This window comes from Triticum dicoccoides, chromosome 7B (genome assembly GCF_002162155.2).
Source record: "Triticum dicoccoides isolate Atlit2015 ecotype Zavitan chromosome 7B, WEW_v2.0, whole genome shotgun sequence".
Classification (NCBI taxonomy): Eukaryota; Viridiplantae; Streptophyta; class Magnoliopsida; order Poales; family Poaceae; genus Triticum; species Triticum dicoccoides.
Genome location: NC_041393.1, coordinates 698,330,569 through 698,352,560, shown reverse-complemented (window position 1 = coordinate 698,352,560; position 21,992 = coordinate 698,330,569). Strand labels below are relative to the sequence as shown.

At 47.2% G+C, this 21,992-nt stretch overlaps 1 protein-coding gene across 1 annotated transcript; it reads right to left on the bottom strand.

Moving 5' to 3' along the window:
* Positions 1-11,111: 11,111 nt before the first annotated feature.
* On the bottom strand, positions 11,112-11,964 carry LOC119340537 (chaperone protein dnaJ 8, chloroplastic-like). The gene has a single exon (XM_037612460.1). It carries the CDS (start codon positions 11,722-11,724, stop codon positions 11,284-11,286), a length of 441 nt encoding a protein of 146 aa, XP_037468357.1. The 5' UTR covers positions 11,725-11,964; the 3' UTR covers positions 11,112-11,283.
* Positions 11,965-21,992: the final 10,028 nt, after the last annotated feature.

Genomic DNA, 21,992 nt, shown 5'->3' with positions numbered 1-21,992 from the left:
GGGAGTGGATGAACAGGACCCGTGGCATTGCCTCTGGATGAAGAGGACCCCGATCGATCAAGCCGGTTGGGGCTGGATGAACAGGACCCCGTGGAGGGCTGGATGAATAGGACGACCCCATGGAGGGCTGGATGAACAGTAGATGGTGGAGGGGTGGATGAACAGTAGCCTGTGGAGGGGTGGTTGAACAGGAGCCCGTGGAGAGGGGTGATTGAACAGTAGCCGGTGGAGTAGCGCGCGGTGGAGGCTGGATGAACAGGAGCTCGTGGATGAACAGGAGCCCATGGAGGCTGGAGGAGGTCGACGATGGATGAACAGTAGCCCGTGGAGGCTGGAGGAGGTCGACGATGGAGATGAACAGTATCCCGTGGAGTCCGTTTTGCGGTATGCCACACCCCTCCTGATGAACAGGACCCTCGTTTTGACCGTAGCGCTCCAACACAAGTCCGTTTCGTACGTTTTGCGATACGCCACACCACTCCCGATCAACAAGACCCCCGTTTCGATCGTAGGAGGTCCGTTTCCTCCGTTTTGCGGTACGCCACACCACTCCCGATCAACAGGATCCCCGTTACGATCGTAGGAGGTCCATTTCCTCCGTTTTGCGGTATGCCACACCCCTCCCGATGAACAGGATCCCGTTCCGAACGTGGCCAGCCGAACACAAGGCCGTTTTCTCTGTTCTGCGGTACGCCAGGCCTTGTTTCCATCGCCTGTTCCGTCCAAGCCCTCCCGATGAACACGACCACGCATTCCGTTCCGACCCAGCCGGTTGGCTCCCCATGAACACGACGACGACACTGTTTCTCCGTTCCGACCCAGCCATGTACACGAGCCCTGGCCGTACGTATATATGCGCGAGTAGGTGTTCGAGACCCCGCCCGTATGTACACATACGTGGCCATATTTTCTTTCTTGCGCACTGGCCGCTGTACGTACGTGTACATGCTATGTGCGCGCCTCTACTACGACACGTGCGCGCCTCTACATCGACCAGTATATATGTATGTACACGTTCGTGACCAGAATGACAATGCTACGTACGCTTCGACCAGGTGGGTCCCGACTGTCAGGCACTTCCTTGCGTGCGAAGATGTAGGTGGTGGGTCCTAGCAGTTAGGGGGGCAAATCGTTTTTTTGCCCGGACGCACTTCCTTGTGTGCGAAGATGTAGCTGGTGGGTCCCAGCAGTCAGGGAAGAAATGTTTTTTTCGCGAAATAAGGTGGCCCGTCCGGTGGGTCCCTGCTGTCAGGTGGAGGAATAATTATTTTGCGCGTAATAAGGAGGCACTTCCTTGCTGCGGCCGTGGACCCAGCTGTCAGCCTCTCCACGTACAGTCCACTTCAGACGCATGTCGGTCGTTGACCATGTTGACCAGGACGCGCCGAGAGCACCAGGGTGGTGGACGACGGCGAGGCCTAGGAAGGGAACGAGACGGAGGCAGGGAAGACGTGGCAGTTGTTTCCCACGCGGAGGGGAGTACGACTGTATGAGGGTTTACTGGTTCGTCTGCCGTCGCCGGAGAATAACAGCAGGTGTGGGTGAGTAGAGGGATGGCTAGGGCAACGATGGGAGTACGGTGGGGCGGTGAGGCCTGCGTAGCAGCACAACCGGCCGTGGGGAGGAGGGAGCAGACAGTCCCGCCGGCACTTGTTTGAGCGACTGGAGCAGGAAGAGCAGAGATTGAAGAAGCACGATGGCCGTTGGATGGAAATCCAACAGTCACTACTTGTGCGTCAACCTTTTTTTTAGGAAAGCCTCAAATCTATGGAAAACAGCATACAACCCATCTGCCATTATTTTTAATAATTTACAGCCCATTTGCTAATTCTTAAGGTTTTTTTGGAGCCCATATTCTTTTTGTTAGCATTACAACCCATATTGTGGCCACGGTTAAAAAATTATACGAAATTTTGCATATTTCGGTGTGGTCCGAACTGTTTTTAATCCCGAAATTTTGAGTCACATTCAAACTAATTTTAAAAATAAACTTATATCAATATAAAGTCCAACAAATTGTCCACGCATAAAAATCAATGCAATTTGAAATCTCGAAATGAAAAAAAAGAAATTTGAAACTAATTGCCGGTTTGATGTGTTTTAAAAATGTACATCCCATTTCTCATTACTGATAGGCCATTTTCTCGGCCAGCCGGATGAAGCTCTCCTCGTCTTGAAAGATTTGCAGCCCAATAGGCCTGACAAAGCAACTTACTTGGCAAATCACAAAAAAACTGGGCTGTGGCTGTGGACCCAGCTGTCAGCCTCTCCACGTACAATACTCTTCCGATGGAAGTCGGTCGTTGACCACATTGACCGCGCCGCGCCGAGAGCACCACGGCGGTGGACGACGGCGAGGCCTAGGAAGGGGACAACGTGGAGCCGGGGAAAACGCGGCAGTGGATGCCCGAGTATGAGGGTTCACTCGTTCGGCTGCGGTGTGAGGCTGCCGTCGCCATAGAATAACAGGGGGTGTGGGTGAGTGGAGAGGTGGCCTGGCCAGCGGCGGGAGTAGTCGGGGGCGGTGAGGCCTCCGCGGCATCACAGCCGGCCACGGGAGGCAGGAGCAGGCGACACGACCGGCACTGCTTTGGGCGGCTGGAGCAAGAAGACCAGAGGTTGAAGAAGCACGATGGCCGTTGGATGGACATCGTACGATCACTGCAGCTAGAATCGTTCATATTGACTAAGTTGACAAAGCCCTCCGTCCCCGTCAACTTAGTGGGCCCAGCTGTCAGCCTCTCCATGTATAGTATACTTCCGATGGAAGTCGTTCCTTGACCACGTTGACCATGCCGAGTTCCGTTGCATGCATGCGTCCATGGGCGTGGTGCGTCCCCACTGTCAGGCTCTCACGTACAGTTATGTTCGCAGCGATTGACACTACTGTAGTGTCAAAACGTTCTTATATTATGGGACCGGCAATGCTAAACATACAGATTTTTACAGGATTGATTTGATGTGGCAGTTTTTCATTGGGTGTAAGGGGAGGACGCGGGCCCACCCCCATGTAAATCAGGGGGGTGGTTTTTATGTTTGGAAGGAGTCTGTAAGAGCCTGTAAAGCCCTGTACGTGTAGCATTTTTGTTATGGGATAGCGTGTAAAAAAAAGAGCCCCTATAAACCACCGTGAGAAATGGAGAAAGAAAGAAGGAAATGAGTTTTCTTTTGAAGTTAGATCACCCTCGACATACTCAACTGTGTCGATCAAGGCTTTTGACATGTCATAAGCATTGACCATTTTTTATTTTGCGGGGAATAAGCATTGATCATTGATGTGAACTTGGGAGGAGGAGAATTGAATAACTTGCGAGCACTTAGAGCATCTACAAGCACGGTTGCAGCCATAAAGGGGATTATGTCACGGCTGCAATGCAAGAGCGCATGTTGCAAAGATTGTCCGGCTGGCGTGCGGCAACATCAGCAACCTTTGCAACATGGTTGATGTTGTGAACGCAGCTTTGTAGCATGGCTATTGTTGCAGCGAATGGAGACGGACGGATGGCTCTGATTTACCTCATTCAACCATGGATGAGGAGCTATTAGCCGGTCGACGCATAGCGCTTTCATATTTAAAGTCACATCACCCTCGAAATACTGAATTGTGTGGATCAAGCGTTTGTTAGGTTGATCTCTCCCGTGTGGGCCCAACGGCCCAACTGACCCCTGATCCGCGCCCTGATCGGGGGCGCCCAACCATAATATGGTTGATGGGCCCCTGTCACGCAGCGCTACATAAAGAGGTGGGGGCCGGTGGCACGCAGTACGAGGTTCACCGCGTTGCCAGGCTCCCCACCGAAAACCCCGACCCGATCTAGGTCTAGTGCTGACAGTGACGGGAAGCTCCGCCGCTACCATCTCAGCCCACATCGCCGCCGTCTCCACACCACCATGGCCGGCGCTGGATCGAGTTCATCTGCACCAGGAGAAGGTAGGTTCACCGGATCTCCCAGCCCACTCCGATCTAAGGTCCTATCAATGGTATGAGAGCTAGCCAGATCGGGCTAGTAGATGATTTCGGTACAAAGAAACAAAAACAGAAAAAGAAAAAGAGATCCCCTCCCCCAAGAACCCTAGACCGGGCAAAGTAAACCACCGGATTTTGGCCTTGGGCCTCACCGGCAAAGAGCGCCGCCGCACGGCCGCGCCTGTTCCTCTCGATCCGGACGCGCATCGGCAAGCCGAGGCGTCGGACGAAGAACCAACCCCACAGGGGCAAAGTGCACCACCACCGATCCATTCAACGGCGGCGCGCTCACCGCAAGGGGAACGCGCGACCGGCGAAAGGATTAGCAGGGGCGCAGCTGCTCCGTCCATCTAGGTCGCCGTCGGTCGGCATCTGCCTCTCTCTTCTCTCAGGGGAGGTGGTGGATGAAGAGGATTGAAACAGAAAGAGAAAGGCCGCGCGGGGCGGCGCGGTGGCCTTCGGCGCCGTCGCCGTCCGCCGGGCCGTTGCCGTAGATGTCCACAAAAAGGGCAAGAGCGGGCGCGAAGGGGAGTAGATGGCTTGCTCGCGTCTCTCTCTCGCTCTCTCTATCGCAAGAAGGAGGAAAGAGAATTTGGGGAAGGGAAACAGAGGAGCGGACGCGCGGTGGTGCGGTGGCGCTCGTCGCCGGCGGCTGCCCTGGTGCCGTGGCGCGGTGGCCCTGACTCGGTCGGGACAGCGAGCGAGAGGGGTGCGAGCGGCGCGCGCGGGAGGAAAGTGACCGAGGGTTTCCCTCGGTGCCATTTTTGTTTCCCCGATCTACGCGCATGGCCGTTGGATCGCGATGGATGGCTTAGATGCAAAACCTAGAGCCAAGCGGGCCTACTGGGCTGGCTGGGCGGTGCAAGGCCGAGGCCCGCCGGGCGGCTGGACTGCGCTGCGGCCAGGTTGGCCCGCGCGAGCGTGCTGCGGCAGGCCGTGGACCGGGCAAGAGGGCAGGCCGGCGCTGTGCTGCTCGTTTTTATTTTAAGGTTTTTGTTATTTGTCCAGTTTTTTGGCAGATTTCAAATAGTGTTTTCTATGCAATTTTTTCCAACGAATTTTTTTGTTTAGAAAATAGAAAAGTAAACAGAAAAAGTTCTGAAAATGAAAAAAAAAATTTCAGAAAAAAAATGTTCATGAATTTTACAGAGATAATAAAACGTTCATGAATTTTTATTTTTATTTTTTATCAAAGAAAAGTTTCTGTAAAAGTAAAAAGTTCGTGAATTTTTTATTCACGTTTTTCCGCTGCGTAAATAATTATTAGTGCTCTTTTAACAGAAAATAAAAGTTTAGATAGAATTATGTTTTAAGAGCATGTTAAAGTAATTATTGAAATGAATATGATTATGTTATTTTTATGACCAACGTTGTTAATAACATGATCGTGTTTTATAATTGAAATTTAAAGGTGCATTTATTTCTAATATTTTGCCCAACGGTAATATAGATTTAATTGCATAGACAATTGTATGTTTAATTTGACCAACATTAGATTATTGCATATGATTGTTTTATTGATGTCACTTAAATTGTGATTTCAGGAGGCTTTCACTTGATGAGTTGCCTAAAAGAAGTTCCGACACTCAGAGGTGACAACCACACTGAGTGGAGGAAGAAAGTTGAACTGGCATTTATTTGTGCTGATCTTGACTGGGTTGTGGTGAAACCATAGCCGGTCAGACCCACAGAGCCAGTAAGAGAGGCCACTGATGATGATGCTGCATGGGCTAAAAAGAAGGGGGACTATGCTCTTTTGGAGCAGTCCTACCTCATAGATAACCAAAAGTGGGTCAATGCAAACAAAAAGTGCATGGCTTTTATAAAGAATACAATTGAGAGTGCCATTGTGGGCTCCATTCCAGAGTGCACTTCCGCAGGGGAGTTGCTTACAAAGATAAAGAGCCAGTTCACTGGCTCTTCAAAGATCTATGCCACCCAGGTGTTAGAGCAACTGGTGACAGAACGCTACACAGGTGGTAGTCGTGGAATAAGAGAGCACATCCTCAGGATGAGCAATATGGCAGCAAAGCTCAAGCCCATGGGTGCGGATCTAGAGATCAAACCAGCACTCCTGGTCCACCTGGTCATGGCTTCACTGCCATAGGAGTTTGCAACTTTTGTTGTAAACTATAATATGTCACCTAGAACATGGGACATTGAAAAGACAATAGCAATGTGTGTTCAAGAAGAGGACAGACTCAAAGCCGCACACGGTGGTTCAATCAACTATGTGAAGGATTGGATGAAAAAGAACTACAATCAAAACAACAAAAGTTCTCCTTCAAAGAATGGAAAAGCCCCCTATCAGCATCAGCATCAGCAACAACCTTTCTCAGTGGACAAAGACACGTGTCTCCACTGCAAGCAGAAAGGGCATTACAAGAAAGACTGCGCTTCTTGGCTGAAGTCAGTCATGGCAAAAAGAGGTAACAATATAGTTTCATTTGTAAATGAATCCTTGTATACACAGTTTTCAAAATCCACTTGGTGGATTGATTCAGGAGCAACTATTCATGTTGCGAATACTTTACAGGGATTCCATTCGACGCGAACTACGCTAAGAAGCGAAAGACGCATTGAAGTGGCAAACGGAGTTGAAGCAGAAGTTGAAGCTGTCGGTGACATCTCCTTGGAGTTAGCTGGCGGATTCAATCTTCTACTTAGAGATGTTTTATTTTTTCCATCATGTCATAGAAACTTAATTAGTGTTTCTTGTTTGGACAAAGATAATTATGAATGTCATTTTGGACATGGCAAGTGTGCCATTTGGTATAATAATGCTTATGTGGGTGATGCTTTACTCCATGATGAGCTTTATTTGTTATCACTTCGTGAAAAAGTTTATTCCGTTTGCAATGTGAAAGAAAATGTTTTCGCGTCGAATAAAGAGCAAAAGAAAAGAAAAAGAACATCCGACTCATCAAAACTATGGCACTGTCGTCTGGGCCATATTTCGAAGGGGAGAATAGAAAGATTAGTCAAAAGTGAAATTCTTCCTGCGTTAGAATTTTCAGACTTAGAACAATGCATAGATTGCGTTAAAGGAAAGTACGTAAAATAAATCAAAAAAGGTGCAATCCATAGCACAGGCACACTAGAAATCATCCACACTGATATTTGTGGACCATTTCCGGTGAAGAGTGTGGATGGATATGACTCGTTCATAACATTCACAGATGATTACTCTCGCTATGGATATATTTATCCAATCAAAGAAAGATCTGAAGCGTTGGATAAATTTAAAATATTCAAAGCTAAAGTTGAAAATCAGCATGATAAAAGAATAAAGATAGTTAGGTCCGACCGTGGGGGAGAGTACTACGGTCGGCACACTTCATATGGCCAAGTCCCTGGACCTTTTGCAAAGTTCTTGCAGGAGACTGGCATAGTTGCCCAGTATTCAATGCCGGGCGAACCTCAGCAAAATGGAGTAGCTGAAAGGCGCAACCGTACACTTATGGATATGGTGCAGCATGATGAGTTATTCCAACTTGCCATTGGGATTATGGATGGAGGCGCTTAAAACCGCCATTCACATTCTCAATAGATTACCAAGCAAGTCGGTGCCCAAAACACCGTACGAGCTATGGACAGGAAGGGTTCCATCCCTACAACACTTTAGGGTGTGGGGGTGCCCTACTGAGGCCAAAATGTTTAATCCAAACATTGGAAAGTTAGATCCCAAAACAGTGAGTTGCCACTTCATTGGCTATCCAGACAAATCAAAGGGTTTTCGTTTCTACTGCCCAAACAGATATACAAAGTTTGTAGAAACGAGACATGCAGTCTTCTTAGAGGACGAAATGATGAGGGGGAGCTTGGTAGCTCGGAAAATTGATCTTGAGGAGAAGAGGGTGCATGCACCTAATCCGATGATCTAGGAGCCATTTTTCTCACTACCAGTTGCAACTCCACCCATGACAAATATGGGGGCAGACCCGAAACCTGTCCGTCAGGAGCCGATTGAACCCGTTGTTGGGCATGAAAGAGAGGTGCAACAGCAAATTTTAGAAGAAGTGCCAGAAGTTGAGGCACAGAATGTGCCAGAAACTGAGGCCCTTAGAAGGTCTACAAGACCAAGTCAGCTATTTCTACTGACTTTAAAGTTTATAACACAGAAATGGTTCATATGGAAAAAGATCCCACCTCATATGAAGAAGCCATGAGAAGCCCTCATTCATCGATGTGGATGAAGGCAATGGAAGACGAGATGAAATCAATGAGTTCCAAAGATGTTTGGGACTTAGAGGAAATTCCTAAAGGAGCCAAATCAGTAGGCTGCAAATGGGTCTACAAAATTAAGTATGACTCTAAAGGGAATATAGAAAAATATAAAGCACGACTCCTGGCAAAAGGATTTACACAAAGAGAAGGGATAGATTACAAAGAGACATTTTCTCCGGTCTCATGTAAGGATTCCTTCAGAATCATAATGGCATTAGTTGCTCATTTTGATTTAGAGTTACATCAAATGGATGTAAAGACGGCATTTCTCAACGGAGATTTAAAAGAAAATGTCTACATGAAACAGCCCAAGGGTTTTATCATGAAAGGCAAGGAAAATATGGGATGCCGCCTAAAGAAATCCATTTATGGATTAAAGCAAGCCTCTAGGCAGTGGTATTTAAAGTTTAATCAAACGATTAAAAGTTTTGGATTTAAAGAAAATATTGAGGATAACTGCATTTATGCAAAGTTTAAAAATGGGAAATATATTTTCCTAATCTTGTATGTGGATGACATTCTGCTTGCTAGCAGTGATGTTAGTCTACTACAAGAAACAAAGAAGTTCTGATCCTCGAATTTTGACATAACAGATCTTGGTGAAGCATCATATGTTTTGGGCATAGAAATTCACCGAGATAGAAACAATGGAGTCTTAGGACTATCGCAGAAAGCATATTTGGAGAAGGTTCTTAAAAAGTATAAGATGCATGCGAGTAAAGCCACACCTGCTCCTATAGTTAAGGGCGATAATTTTGGGAAATTTCAATGTCCCAAGAATCAGTATGAGATCGATCAAATGAAAGGAGTACCATATGCTTCGGCAGTTGGCAGCTTACAGTATGCACAAGTGTGCACTCGCCCTGACTTAGCCTTTATCACCGGGGTACTCGGTAGATATCAAGAGAATCCAGGCATAGAGCACTGGAAGATGGTAAAGAAAGCATTGCGTTATGCGCAAGGCACGAAGGACTACATGCTAACATACAGGAGATCTGATTCCCTACAGATAAAAGGGTATTCAGACGCAGATTTTGCGGGGGACAAAGATGATAGAAAATCCACGTCAGGATATGTATTCACCATCGCTGGGGGAGCTATTTCGTGGAAAAGCTCCAAACAGTCGACAGTTGCATCATCCACGATGTATGCAGAATTCATAGCATGCTTCGAAGCCATGGGGCAGGCGATATGGCTAAAGAAATTTGTACCCGACTTGAAAGTGGTAGATTGTATTCACAAACCACTAAAGATGTACTGCGACAATCAGCCCGCGGTATTTTACGCTCACAACAACAAGTCGAGTAATGCTGCCAAAACAATAGAGATAAAGTATTATGTTGTGAAAGATGAAATCCAGGATCAAACTATAAGTCTCGAGCATATAAAGACAAAAGATATGCTTGCGGATCCGCTAACGAAAGGCTTACCACCCAATGTGTTCAAGGAACACTTAGCCGGCATGGGTTTAAGGGAAAGCCTTATGATTCCTGGATAGGCCCAAAAGGAACAGAATTTGTTTCTGAACAAAACGTATGTTGTAGCTGTATGATTCTACCGGCATTTAAGCTGTGACGATGAAACCTCTATGTACCAATATGTGATGAAACAAATAAACTAGAAAGTATAAGGTTAAAAGTAAAGTTGAGATCAAGGGGGAGAATGTTAGGTTGATCTCTCCCGTGTGGGCCCAACGGCCCAACGGACCCCCTGATCCGCGCCCTGATCGGGGGCGCCCAACCACAATATGGTTGACGGGCCCCTGTCACGCAGCGCTACATAAAGAGGTGGGGGCCGCCGGCACACAGTACGAGGTTCACCGCGTTGCCAGGCTCCCCACCGAAAACCCCGACCCGATCTAGGTCTAGCGCTGATAGTGACGGGAAGCTCCGCCGCCACCATCTCAGCCCACATCGCCGCCGTCTCCACACCACCATGGCCGGTGCTGGATCGAGTTCATCTGCACCAGGAGAAGGTAGGTTCACCGGATCTCCTAGCCCACTCTGATCTAAGGTCCTATCAGGGTTATCATGTCATAAGTATTAATAATTTATATGAATTTGGGAGGACCATAATGATAGTTTGTGAGCATTTAGGTATGCACTCCCTTCGTATTATATTTTGATACAGAAGGAGTATATTAATGGTCGTCGTATCATGAGCGTGTAGGTTTGGTCGGCGGTGTCGTCAGCGTTCCTAGCTGGTCTTGCCTAGTCGGACGACGAAGTGGTGCCGGTGGTGTAAGTGCAGGCGCGCACACGAGTTGTTCGATCAAATTCCCACTAGAGGGAGATGAGAGGAAGAAGAGATATGATGAATAGAAGAGAGAACTTTTGCCACGTCAGTGAAGACACGGTCAAAGTCAGCAGCAATACTGGCTTGGCTGAGATGAGGGACTAAACTTACCCGGTTTGAAGAGTTGAGGGATTAAACTTACCCGGTTTGAAGAGTTGAGGGACTAAGCATTGCCGGTTTTGAAGTTGAAAGACAGAATCTAAACTTTCGAAAGAGTTGAGGGACGAAAAATATACTTTTCCCTTAATAAAAATGCATATTCGAGTAACAATATGCCTTCTTAGATCTAAATCGAAGCATGTTCCAGAAATTCTCTACCCATATAGTGTAACAGGCTAACAGCAGATGACAAGCATTTCAAATGCCATCTTTGTGCAACACATGCTGAGCTTGCACAAGGCAGAGTGAGTTTCACGAGAAGAAGAGAACAGTTGATGTGGAAGAAAACGCAAGGAGGATGCAGCAAAACAAATGGCTGAAATTTCACACTACAAAACTGAAAACAATTCGCCTAAAAGCATTCAGCAGTCGGTGCCAGTGTGACGCTATCACTGAAAACGAAAGAGGCGCCCCTTCCTTTCGAAATCCAAAGGGAAGAGGCGTTAATCATGAGCCACAGATCAAGATTAATTCCTGCTATGTTTTGTTATATTCACAATCAAAATAATAATGTTCAGATTACAATCTCTAGAACCCTGCGTCTCTAAGCTCCCCTTCACAAAAAACAGTGGAGAGAAGCAGAGAGTCACATTTCAGAAATTATTTACAGTGCTGCCTCCGTCACATTTCAGATTTCAGAGGTCGGCGAACCAGTCGTCCTCGTCCTCCTCGTTGGGGTAGTGGCGGTAGCGGTCGAGGTCCTTGTCCGCGAGGCCGTAGCGGCGGCGCCAGTACTCGAGCGTCGCCTCCGCCTCCCGCATGTTGCTCATCACCCTCTGGTACGCCGCGTTGATCCGCTCGAAGTCCACGCTGTTTTCTTGGCGCACGACGTCCGGGTGGTACTGCAGCGCGAGGCGGTGGAAGGCCTTCTTGACCTCGCCCCTGGTGGCGCCCGGCTGCAGCCTCAGAGTCCGGTAGTGGTCCTCCTCCAGCGCCCCGCCCGTATGCCTCGCCGGCGCCGCCCCGCGCGCGCTCCCGCATCTCACCGACGACGACGCCGTCCCACACCGCCGCGCCGGCGCCACTGAAGCCGACGGGACGCGCAGGTTGAGCACTACTCCCCCTCTGGTGGCCATGGCTGTATGTACCCACACGCGCCAAGAGATCACGAGACGGCGAGATGAATCGATGGAAACGATGGGGATGGAGCCGTGGGAACTTTGGATCTCCCGATGTGTTCTCGCTGTTGACCGCGTGGTGGAGCTGGAATGGTGCGGTTGGAACTTGGATATGGACGAGGCTGCCGCGTGGTGGCGCGTGAGATTTATAGGGTGGAGGAGGAGGCGGTTGGCTCGCCGGAAGGAGCGGCGCGTCTGGGCTACGCACGGTTGTTTTGCAGGAGTGGAGTTTCCCACGTTGCCATTGCTCGCACGTTTTGTCACGGATGAAACTTGGCGAGGGGGAGACACCGCGGCGTCACTATCCGTTCCGTTTCTTTTTTCAAAACGCCCGTTTTGACTGGATTGAGATGCCCCGTAGGAAGGGAGCTGGTTTTGGCTGTTCTGGGGAAAAAGAAAAGAAAGCTTTCATGTCAAGTTTTTGAAGTGAAAGACGTGTTTTTCAGTTTTCAGCACTCAACAATTGACCAAGTACTAGTATTTACAATGCATATTCCGAACGACATGGAGTTTCTCTGTTCCCGCCTTCCCAGTTGCTTGTGCGCCTCGATGGATACAACTTGAAAAAATACTCCCTCTGTCCCATAATAGTGTCAAAAACACTCTTATATTAAGAAAATAATTATCATCAACCGACGGTACTCCCATTCGGTACTCCCATCCGTGCTCCCTCTTCATCTATTATTAATCCAACGGCTACAACATTTTCCCTCTCCGCGCATTACTTTTGCAGCGAAAACAAAAGCAAAACTCCAGGTATTTTCCTCGCGTACGTATTCTTCTTCCCCTATCCCATCTTGCGGACCCGGAGTCAAGCATGGAACGGCCGTGAGCTAGTCTTGTAACCACCTCAATCTGTACCCGTCGCCGCTCCCTTCTGATTCCCTGAGTGAAGAAGCATGGACAGACACTACGACTGTGAACTAGGCTGCCACGAGCCGCCGGTCTGTAGCGCGAGGTCGCGGCATCGAGCATAGCCGCATGGACGCCGTCAGGCTGGGCGGTGCCCCCGGTGGTGGCCGGCTGGTGGACGAGGACGACCATGGTGAGCGTTTTGCTCCGTATGTAGTCCACCTAGTGAAATCTCTACAAAGACTTATATTTAGGAACGGAGGGAGTAGATGCCATGCATGGCACTTCTCTTTCGCTGCATGCCAGCGGCACGATTCAGGTCGACTCGGCTGTTGGGGATCTTCTTTTTTTTTTTGAGCATCGGCTGTTGGGGATCTGAGAGTACGATTTGAGATATGCCGTTCATCTCCTAGTTGTGAGACAGCAGCAGCAATATCCAAAAGCTTAACCCAAGTTCCATTTACAGGTTACAGCATGCTTTGTAGGAACGTCACTTGTATGATCCTGCAAGACCTCACTTCCATTAGAAAAGGAACGGTATTAGCACAGTTCCACCAGTAGTCAATATCTGGACTCTGACAATGTTGTACACCACCGATTCTTGCACGGTTGAGATATGCAAGTCTACCTTTCCCTACCTGCTTCCCATCGGTATGGGGATACAATTCCTAATGACTTTAGTAAGGGGTTTGCTTCAGTATAAGTCATAATGTCTGTAGAGCAATTGAATTTCATCATACAATGGCGACGCCTCGGCGAGGTCCAGGCCGAGGTAGAGTAGGAACGCGGCGCCTTGTCCGCACGTGCACGAGGGGCACGGACGATGGATGAGTCCAACGGCTTCGTCTCGGCAGAGGTGGTCTTGCAGCGGGAGAGACCCGGCGTCTGGACGTGGGTGGCGCCACCGCGGTGGTGACGAGCCAGCGTACTGAAACTTCTCGACGCCGACGTTCCACTTGCCAGGCAACGTACCCCGGTCGGTGCCGCGACCCAGGCGACGAAAGGAAAATAGAAGAGGTCGCCATGGGAGGAGAAGGACAAGCGGACGACACCGCCGCATGGGAGGAGATAGAGACGCTGGGGGTTGCCCCGTCCATCTGCCTCCACCGTCTGGGTGTCGCCTCTGTGAGACTCTGATGTTGAAGGGAATGGGGAAGATACGTGCTGAGAGAGAGGAGAAGTACAGTGGACATGAAAATACAAAATCTAATTTCTTTTTGTTTTGTTGGAAAAAGGAACGTCAAGAGGAGGAAACGTGGCAACCGTCGGATAGAAAATGGTGTGTGCGGAGCACCGATGGGAGCATACCCGGGGAGCAGGCAAGCCCCGTCCGATTTCAGCACCCATCCACCGCCTTCCCTGTGCGCCACGTGGGCCTGCACCACTGCTCTCCTTTTCCTTCTTATCTCCAACGAACAAACCACATCCACATCTTCTTCCTCAACCTCGTCCCTTACCTACAGATCACTTCCATGAATGTGCATCGGCCCAAATGTCGCTCCTCCTCTACCCACACCCCTCCTCTTCTCCTTCCTCCTCTTTTCTCTATTTCCTCTGTGAGGCATGTCGTCGTCGCCCTAGAGGTGCACCGGCGTGGACATCCATGGCTGTTGCCTCCTCGAGGTCAACCACAAACTTCAGTACCGTGCGCAACAACAGTTCCAACAACGTCGCTGTTGCAATGCCGGTTACGACGTGGTAACTTTTTTGTAACATGGTCTTTGTTGCAAAAATAAATTGCAACATGGGTCTTGTGGCACGACTACAAAGAAGAGGCTGGAAATGGTGCTGTAAATTTTACAACAAGGGTCTTGTTGCAGAAAAACAAAGAAGAGACGGAGATGTTGTAGTAAATTTGGCAAGAGGGGTCTTTTTGCAGGAATGAGGTTTGCAACAAGTGTCCTGTTGCAGGAAAAGAAGAATATTTTTTTTGCAGCAAGGGTCTTATTGCAGGAATGAGTTTGGAACAAGGGCCTTGTTGCAGGAAAATAGAAAAGGAGGAACAGATGGCTCACGTCATTCAACCAGACGGCTCATGAGGCGGCGGGAAACATTATGGATCATTCGGCGGATCGCTCACTCGTGTCCGCTGCCTTCCCGGCTTGCCACACGTCGCACGCGGGGGCATATCAACCGTTCTTCTCTTCCTTATCCCAACATCCACTCATTCTTTCGTTCACTCTCCCATCCCGTACCTCTATCTCTCCATCCCCTGCCTCTTTCCATGGATCTCATCTCCATCTCTTCTCAAACAAGCACGCTGCTCCAGCCCCACACATTCGCGGCGGCCACCAGCGTCCTTCTTCTGCTGCGAAAAGGTGGGGTGCTGCAGAGATCACAGGGTACTCTCTCCGTTGCAGCCATCAGCGTTCTTGCAAGTTTTCGCAACAATAGTCTTGTTGTAGGAATACATAGAAGAGGATGGCGATGTTGGGTCATGTTGCAATGGAGATTTTGAAATGAGGGCCTTGTTGCAGAAAAATAGAGAAGACGAGATTTTTCAACAAGGGTCTTGTTGCAGAAAAATAGAGAAGAAGAAGTTTTGCAACATGCGTCTTGTTGTAGAAAATGAGAGAAGAGAAGATTTTGCAACAAAGATCTTGTTGCAGAAATTTGGAGAAGAAAATATTTTGTACCATGGGTCTTGTTACAGAAAATTAGATAAGAGGATGTTTTGCAACACGAGCACTGTTGCAGAAAATGAGAGAAGAAGAACGGACGGCTCGCCTCGTACAATTAGACGGCACACAAGGCGGTGGATCTTTAAAAAAGATCCACTGGCAGATGCATAGCATAGCCCTTTTTTTTACAAGACACATGTCGGAGTGTTCTACCACCGTGCAAATTTTTTTGATGGCATAGCATTGGCTCAGGGCCAAAAAAAAAACAAAATCGGTACTTAAAAAAGCTCTTTTTTGAAGCATTTTTGGCTGCTAGTTTTTTTTCCTACCCAAAGCGTCATGAACGTGATCACTTCACGAAAATTAAAACGTTAGGGAGAACTCCCGGAGAACACTCATGAATGTTTGTCAACAAAAAAAAAGCAGATTTTTTAAATAGTTTCAGGATTTACCGTTCACCCGGCTGCATTTGCACCCGGGAGCATAATGGATTAATTGTACTTTTGATATTACAAACCTCAACTCCAAAACTGGATGATTTACTTCTTTATTTTGTAAAACCGGATAAATACAACTCTCACCCGTCTGGTGCATCATAACTTCTCGTGCATATAGCTCTGATTTAATATTTTAGAACTTCCAAATTTTAAAAATATATGCAATATAGAAAAAAACATCAATATGTGATATAAAAAGTTCAAGTCAAATTTTAAAATATAACTGAAAATAAAAATGACAAATCGGCATCAATGCTGATAATGGGCCAATATAAAGCCCAACTTACACTGGATACTATGTAGTGCCGAATATTTATCTTTTAATCGTCATGTCTTATGATTTTTCATTTGATTTTTTGCCACATGCTAGATACAAGTGTTACCTATGGGACTGTTTTCCTTTTAGATTTTCCAGAACTTTAAAGGTTCAAATTGACGTCATCATGGCTACATTATTTCCACACCAATTAAGAAAGATGAAAAAACAAAGGTCAGATTTTTTTAAGTCCAAGGAAAATGTATTTCCTTTTATTTTTTGTAAATATTGAAAATGTAATGAAAATTTTAAAATATGAGAAAGATAAACATCTGACCAAAATAGTTTTTTTTAAAGCACCAAAGCTTTTAATTCAACGGTGGTTGGGCATATCACCCAAGACACAGACGCCCACATGGGCGGGTACATCAGACTCCCACTGCATACAGTGGTTGGGGACACATACACGTCCAAGGTTCGCTAACTCATGGGCTACTGAATTAGCACTCCTTCTACAAACAGAAATCGAGAATTTAGAAAACCAAAGTTTTAGTTGATATTTCATGTCTTCAATCACCGCTGCATACGCCGAGGAGTCCACCTTTCCCAGATCGAGAGCTTCGGCTAGAAGTTGTGAGTCGGTTTCAAGCTCCACCCTGACCATGCCCATTTCAGCTGCAGTGGTGATCGCATGAGCCATGGCATAGGTTTCAGCAGCAAACACATCATACACATCATCCTGGCACCCTGCCCGGGCGCAGAGCAAGTGGCCTTCGGATGAACGCACCGCCATCCCCCAGCCAGCATGATGGTGCCCCGGGATAAACGAGCCATCCACGTTGATCTTGTACTCCTCGGTGGCTGGGGGGTCGCCACTTGTCAGGATTAGGCTTTGGTGCAGTAGCGACCAAAATAGTTGATTCCAATTATGTAAGAAGTTCTAGAAAACCCCCAAAAGAGAGCTCTTTTACGGTGATTGGGGAGTTACAATATGTAATTTTTATGTAACTCTCCCAGTGATTATTTCCCACCGTTGATTTAACTGGTTAACTAAAAGTATTAATTTTAATCAAGAAGGGTATTATGGTCCTCCCTAAATTTTTTCTTTTAGAAACTTTGTGAATTCGTTCGGTCAATCCCTTGCATCTCGGCTAATCCATCTCGCGAGGGAGGCGCCTGAACGCGACGACGCCGGCGCCGCACAAGTACCAGGGCGACGACGCCGGCGCGAGGTCGTGTCGGCGAAATCCCGGGTGGACTTGGTCGTAGTGGCTGCTCCCGACGCCCCCGGGGACGCCAGGGCGAGGTCCTGGGAGACGTCGGCGCCGCGCATGGACCTAGGCGACGACGCCGACGCGAGGTCCTGGAGGCAAACCCCTGGCTGGGCTTGGTCGTAGTGGTCGACCAATGGAGCAAGCTACCTCGCCCCCTGCCTCATCTCTTCCTTACCTCCCTCCCTGCAGGTGGCTAGCCGGCGACTAAACATTCAATTATTTCTGTTCTAGTGGGCACAAAAATTGAAGGTAAGCCACCATTGAGATCTAGGGTCTTTGAAATTTTCTGATCACGATGATTACTGTCAGCTCTTGTCCAAATGAAGCGCATCGTGCAGGAATATGACAACACCAAAAATTTATTGGATTCAGGCCTGTAGTGTAATCTCTGATTCTTCCCATGTAGATGTTGGGGAGGATGGTCCTTCCGTTGTTGAACAATTATAAACTATGTAGTGTGATCATCTTCCCACGTAGTGTAATCTCTGAATCTCTGAATAATCTTGGTTGATGATAAGATGGTAATCTACGTTGAACAATGATGCTAGTCTGAAGGAGAAAATTCTGTTAAATAGACAATTACTCAAACATGCCCTTTTCCAAGTGTGGCTATTTATTTTGTGAGGTACTCAAGTTACAATGTTCAATTTCCCAGCTTACAACAAATTCTGCTAGTGATTACAGTTTACTTACCATGAAGCCTGACCAGTAGTGCATCTATATCCTTCATATCATAATTTTTTTAATCATGCTTTCTACAAATTTTAGTGATCAAAGATAATAAGACTGGACCATGAAAGTGGCTAGCGAGCAAATGAAATCTTGTCAGGATGTCCTTTAATAGAGTTGGACTTCAGTACGAATGTCCTTTAATGCTGTTTGCTGTTTGCTGTTATGAGGGAATGTAGATCTGTCTCTCGTTCAAAATATCTACTTCTATTCATTTTTATTGAGTGGAACTTAATAGAGTTGGACTTCAGGGATTTATAAGGTTGCAAGTGTCTTTTTATTCTAGCAAAGTTGCTGCCTCATTTATTTAGGAAAAATGTTACTAATACTTTTGACCAAAAGAAGTAGGACTAATGTTTGCTCACATGGTCTCCTATGAACAGTGATTGTGGACGTCTGGAAGTTGCGGTGCAGGGACTTGTTTCAACGGCGGCACTTTGAGGTCATGTACTTATGAAGATAGGAAATACTGTTGGTGAGGTGGAGCTGATTTGAATTTGATGTGTTTGGGATCATACCAGGTTGCCCTGCTGCTATCTCTGCACGGACGGGCGAGCGAGACCATAATTTCTTGTTCGTGCAGCAGATGCATTCTTGTTGGATCATTTCTTTTGACTATAGTGAATGCCTAATCTTATTGTTATATGAGCGGCGTTGTTTTGATGAACTAGGCCATGTGGTTTCCATCCCTGTAGCTTGATTGCATTGTTTCGGCAAAGTAATGAGTTGCATTTTTATTTGTGGGTTTATTTGTGTGTGTTGGGGGTTGCATTGCTTGCCTTGCGGTTTACAAAAATTTAGACGGGCGCATGGCCTTGTTAGGCGTTGGGCTCCTGAAGATTGATAAAGCTGGGGCTGCTAGATTGCACACCTATTCTTGTCATTGCCTCGTTATATAGTGAGATCACCATTGTGCTTTACAAAGGATAATGTTTCGGTAAGTACAGTTCTGTCATAGATTCGATCCCTGTTCTTCAAAAGAAAAACATTCCAAAAAGTGGTCAACTTGTCTCAAACCGAGGACCACATGGTAGAGGTGCAGATTGTTGCCAGTGCGATATAAGGTGATTTCTGGTAGTAAGCTATCTACACGTCTACTTAGGCAACCATCTTTCATTCATGGACGAAATATAGTGTAAAGGACAAGTTTGTGCAAAAAACACCGTTTTCACATGGAAGTTTAAAGAGACAAACACCAGCAAAGTAGTTCACTTCAAAAGAATGATGGAACTCGACAAATAGCATAAATTAATCAAACGCTACGAAAGACATATAAAAATTCCAACCTCTTGCGGAACAAAATCGTAAAGTAAATGTCACTAAGGATACCCTTCATCCCGTCACGAGTGAAAACACATAGAAGACAAAAACGCAAATTAAGCCTACTAATGGACCATTTAACATATCCAGGTTCTTAAGTACTGATCTTAGTCGTCCGGGTCCACAGATACCGATCTTAGTCGTTCAGTCCCACAAGTATTGCTCTGAGTCATCTAGGCCCACAAGTACCGATCTTACTCGCTCGGGGCTAACTAGTACTGATCTAAGTTGTCCGGGTCCACACGTAAGGCTGGACGAAACGAGCGGGCTTTTCGGCCCAGTCGTGGCCCGTTAAGGACCGAACCGTACGGTCCAGGACCAGCGGAAAAACTGGTCGGACCGGGCTGCCATTTTCGGCCCGAAAAAATCTCGGTCCAGTCCGATCTTTAACCGAGCCGCTCGGTCGGACGGAGAAGACGCAGTCACCGCCGGCGCCATTCCTCGGCGTCGCGGCCATCGGCAGCCCCCGGGTGAACCATCGTGTCCTTGAGCTTCCTCTCTTCATCCTTCCTCTTCACCCCGTGCGCCGTAGCCTCTTGCTGCCGCTAGTGTGTCGAGACTACCAATTAAGATGGTTGTGGTTCCAGATGACTGGTAATGCTATGTGGGTCCGAACAACTCATGCTGGTAGTTATGGGTTCGGACGACCCATAATGCTAGTAGTAGGATCAGACGACCCATAGTGCTATTTGTGGGACCCGTCGACCCCTAGTGGTGCTTGCAGTTCTTAGTTCGGACGACCCATACTGGTGTTTGTGGACTCGGACGGTCCATACTTGTAGTTCTGGGTTCAAACGACCAATGGGGTCGAATGATCCATAGTGCTAGTAGTGGGATCGAACGACCCATATTGCTAGTTGTGGGCCCAGAAGTATCATTATGGCTCGTCCGGGCCACCAATACCATCCCATATCCCCCTCTACGCCATCCGGGCCACCAATACCACTACTAGTCACTCTAAATCATCCGGACCAACAAATACCACTGCAAGTCACTCTAAGTCGGCAGGGCCCACACACACTACTACGAATCACCGTGAGTCGTCTGAGGTCAAAAGTACCGCTCTCTGAGTCGTCCGAGCTCACAAGTACCGATAGTAGTTGTTCGAGGTTAAAAGTAGTGCCCTTAGTTGTCCGGACTCACAAGTACAACACTACGTGTCAAGGCTTGCAAGTACCACTCTGAGGCGTTCGGGCTCACGAGTACGGATCTTACTCATTCGGGCTTATAGGCTTACAAGCATCAGTCTTAGTCGTTCGGGCCCATAAGTGTGGATAATACAACTTTGAGTTGTAGTATCTATTTTAGGTTATTTCCTTCAGTATGTCTCAAAGAAAGGTGATTTCCTTCAGTGACATTATAACGTACATTATTACGCCCGGCGAGTTGCCACTGCATCACAAGTGTTCTCCAAGTATTTGAAACAAGAAGTTCAGCCTGTCTAAACTAGGAACTGATGTATAGTTCAGCAAAAGTATGGACTACAGGTTGAAGAATTGATGGAAGAAGCAGTTGCTGGTTCCAACTCATATCTAGTACAGACAAAATGCTCAAATCATATTGATGGAAAACCCCGTTCATAAAGTCCAAAGCCATCTAGCGCTCTCAAAGTAGCAGCTGCCAATTGACTCAGATACATGAAACAAAAGCAGTAAAAAAACTTCGTGAGAGATTGCAAGTTAAATGCATTATTTCTGCTAGATCTCTTCTTGCTTCAGTAACTGTCGACCAGCTACTAAGTTGAGAAATAATAATTACCCATTGATCATATTCCTACCTGCCAACATTACGCCAAAGGCCGCTAAAACCAACTATGATCTGTAGTGCAGAAGCAACAATTACTGGAGCATCAAACACGATCAAAGAGGTTGCTGGAGGGGAGTATTCCAGGCAGGGAGTCATCACATAAAAAAAAACAAGATCAAAGATTACAGCTCAGGTACAAAACCTGAATACAGCTCATGTGCAGAAATAAGATTCATTTAATTTAGTATTGTTGGAACCTGAATTTCGTTCAGAGAATTATTCGGCACATGTAAAATGGGCTAATTCAAATGGATATCACCATCTTCTATGTGAAGCCAAATGGAGATTAATCAAATGATTTGGAATTTTAAGTTCCATAATGATGTATTCCCCCAATAACAGATGTTAATCTACTTATAAACAAGATTACAACAGTTGAGACAATTCCCAACAACTATGTAGAGCGCAAGAGTTTCATTTAACTGTTTTTTCAGACTACAGGAGTTTCAGTTAACTGTTTCTGGGACTAAACCAGTTTCAGTAAACTGAATCAAGCACAAGCCGGTTAGCACAAGAAAAACACCAAAAGATCATTGCAACGCAGCAAATAGCATCTACACCGAAATCTGACCGTTGTGCATGACAAATTTAATCAAAGAGTACCAGTTACTGTTCATGACAAATTCCTGTACCCCGGCGAAACCCGCGAAGGACCCCTGCTGATGCTCGAACTGGAATGGCGTGTGGTGGTGCGGCACCGCGAGCTGCATCGGACGCATCCGTTGGTGTAGCGGGCGAGGTGGGACATGGGCCATCGGAACGTTGAGGTAGCAGGGGCTTGAAGCCGCTGGGGCCGGAGCGGCGATCTGGACCTGAAACCGGAGCGGGGAACTGAACCTGGGCCATCGGCACCTTGAGGTAGCCGGGGAGT

Excerpts from the sequence above, each read along its gene's own strand:
- LOC119340537 (XM_037612460.1), bottom strand. The coding sequence starts at position 11,724 with ATGGCCACCAGAGGGGGAGTAGTGCTCAACCTGCGCGTCCCGTCGGCT.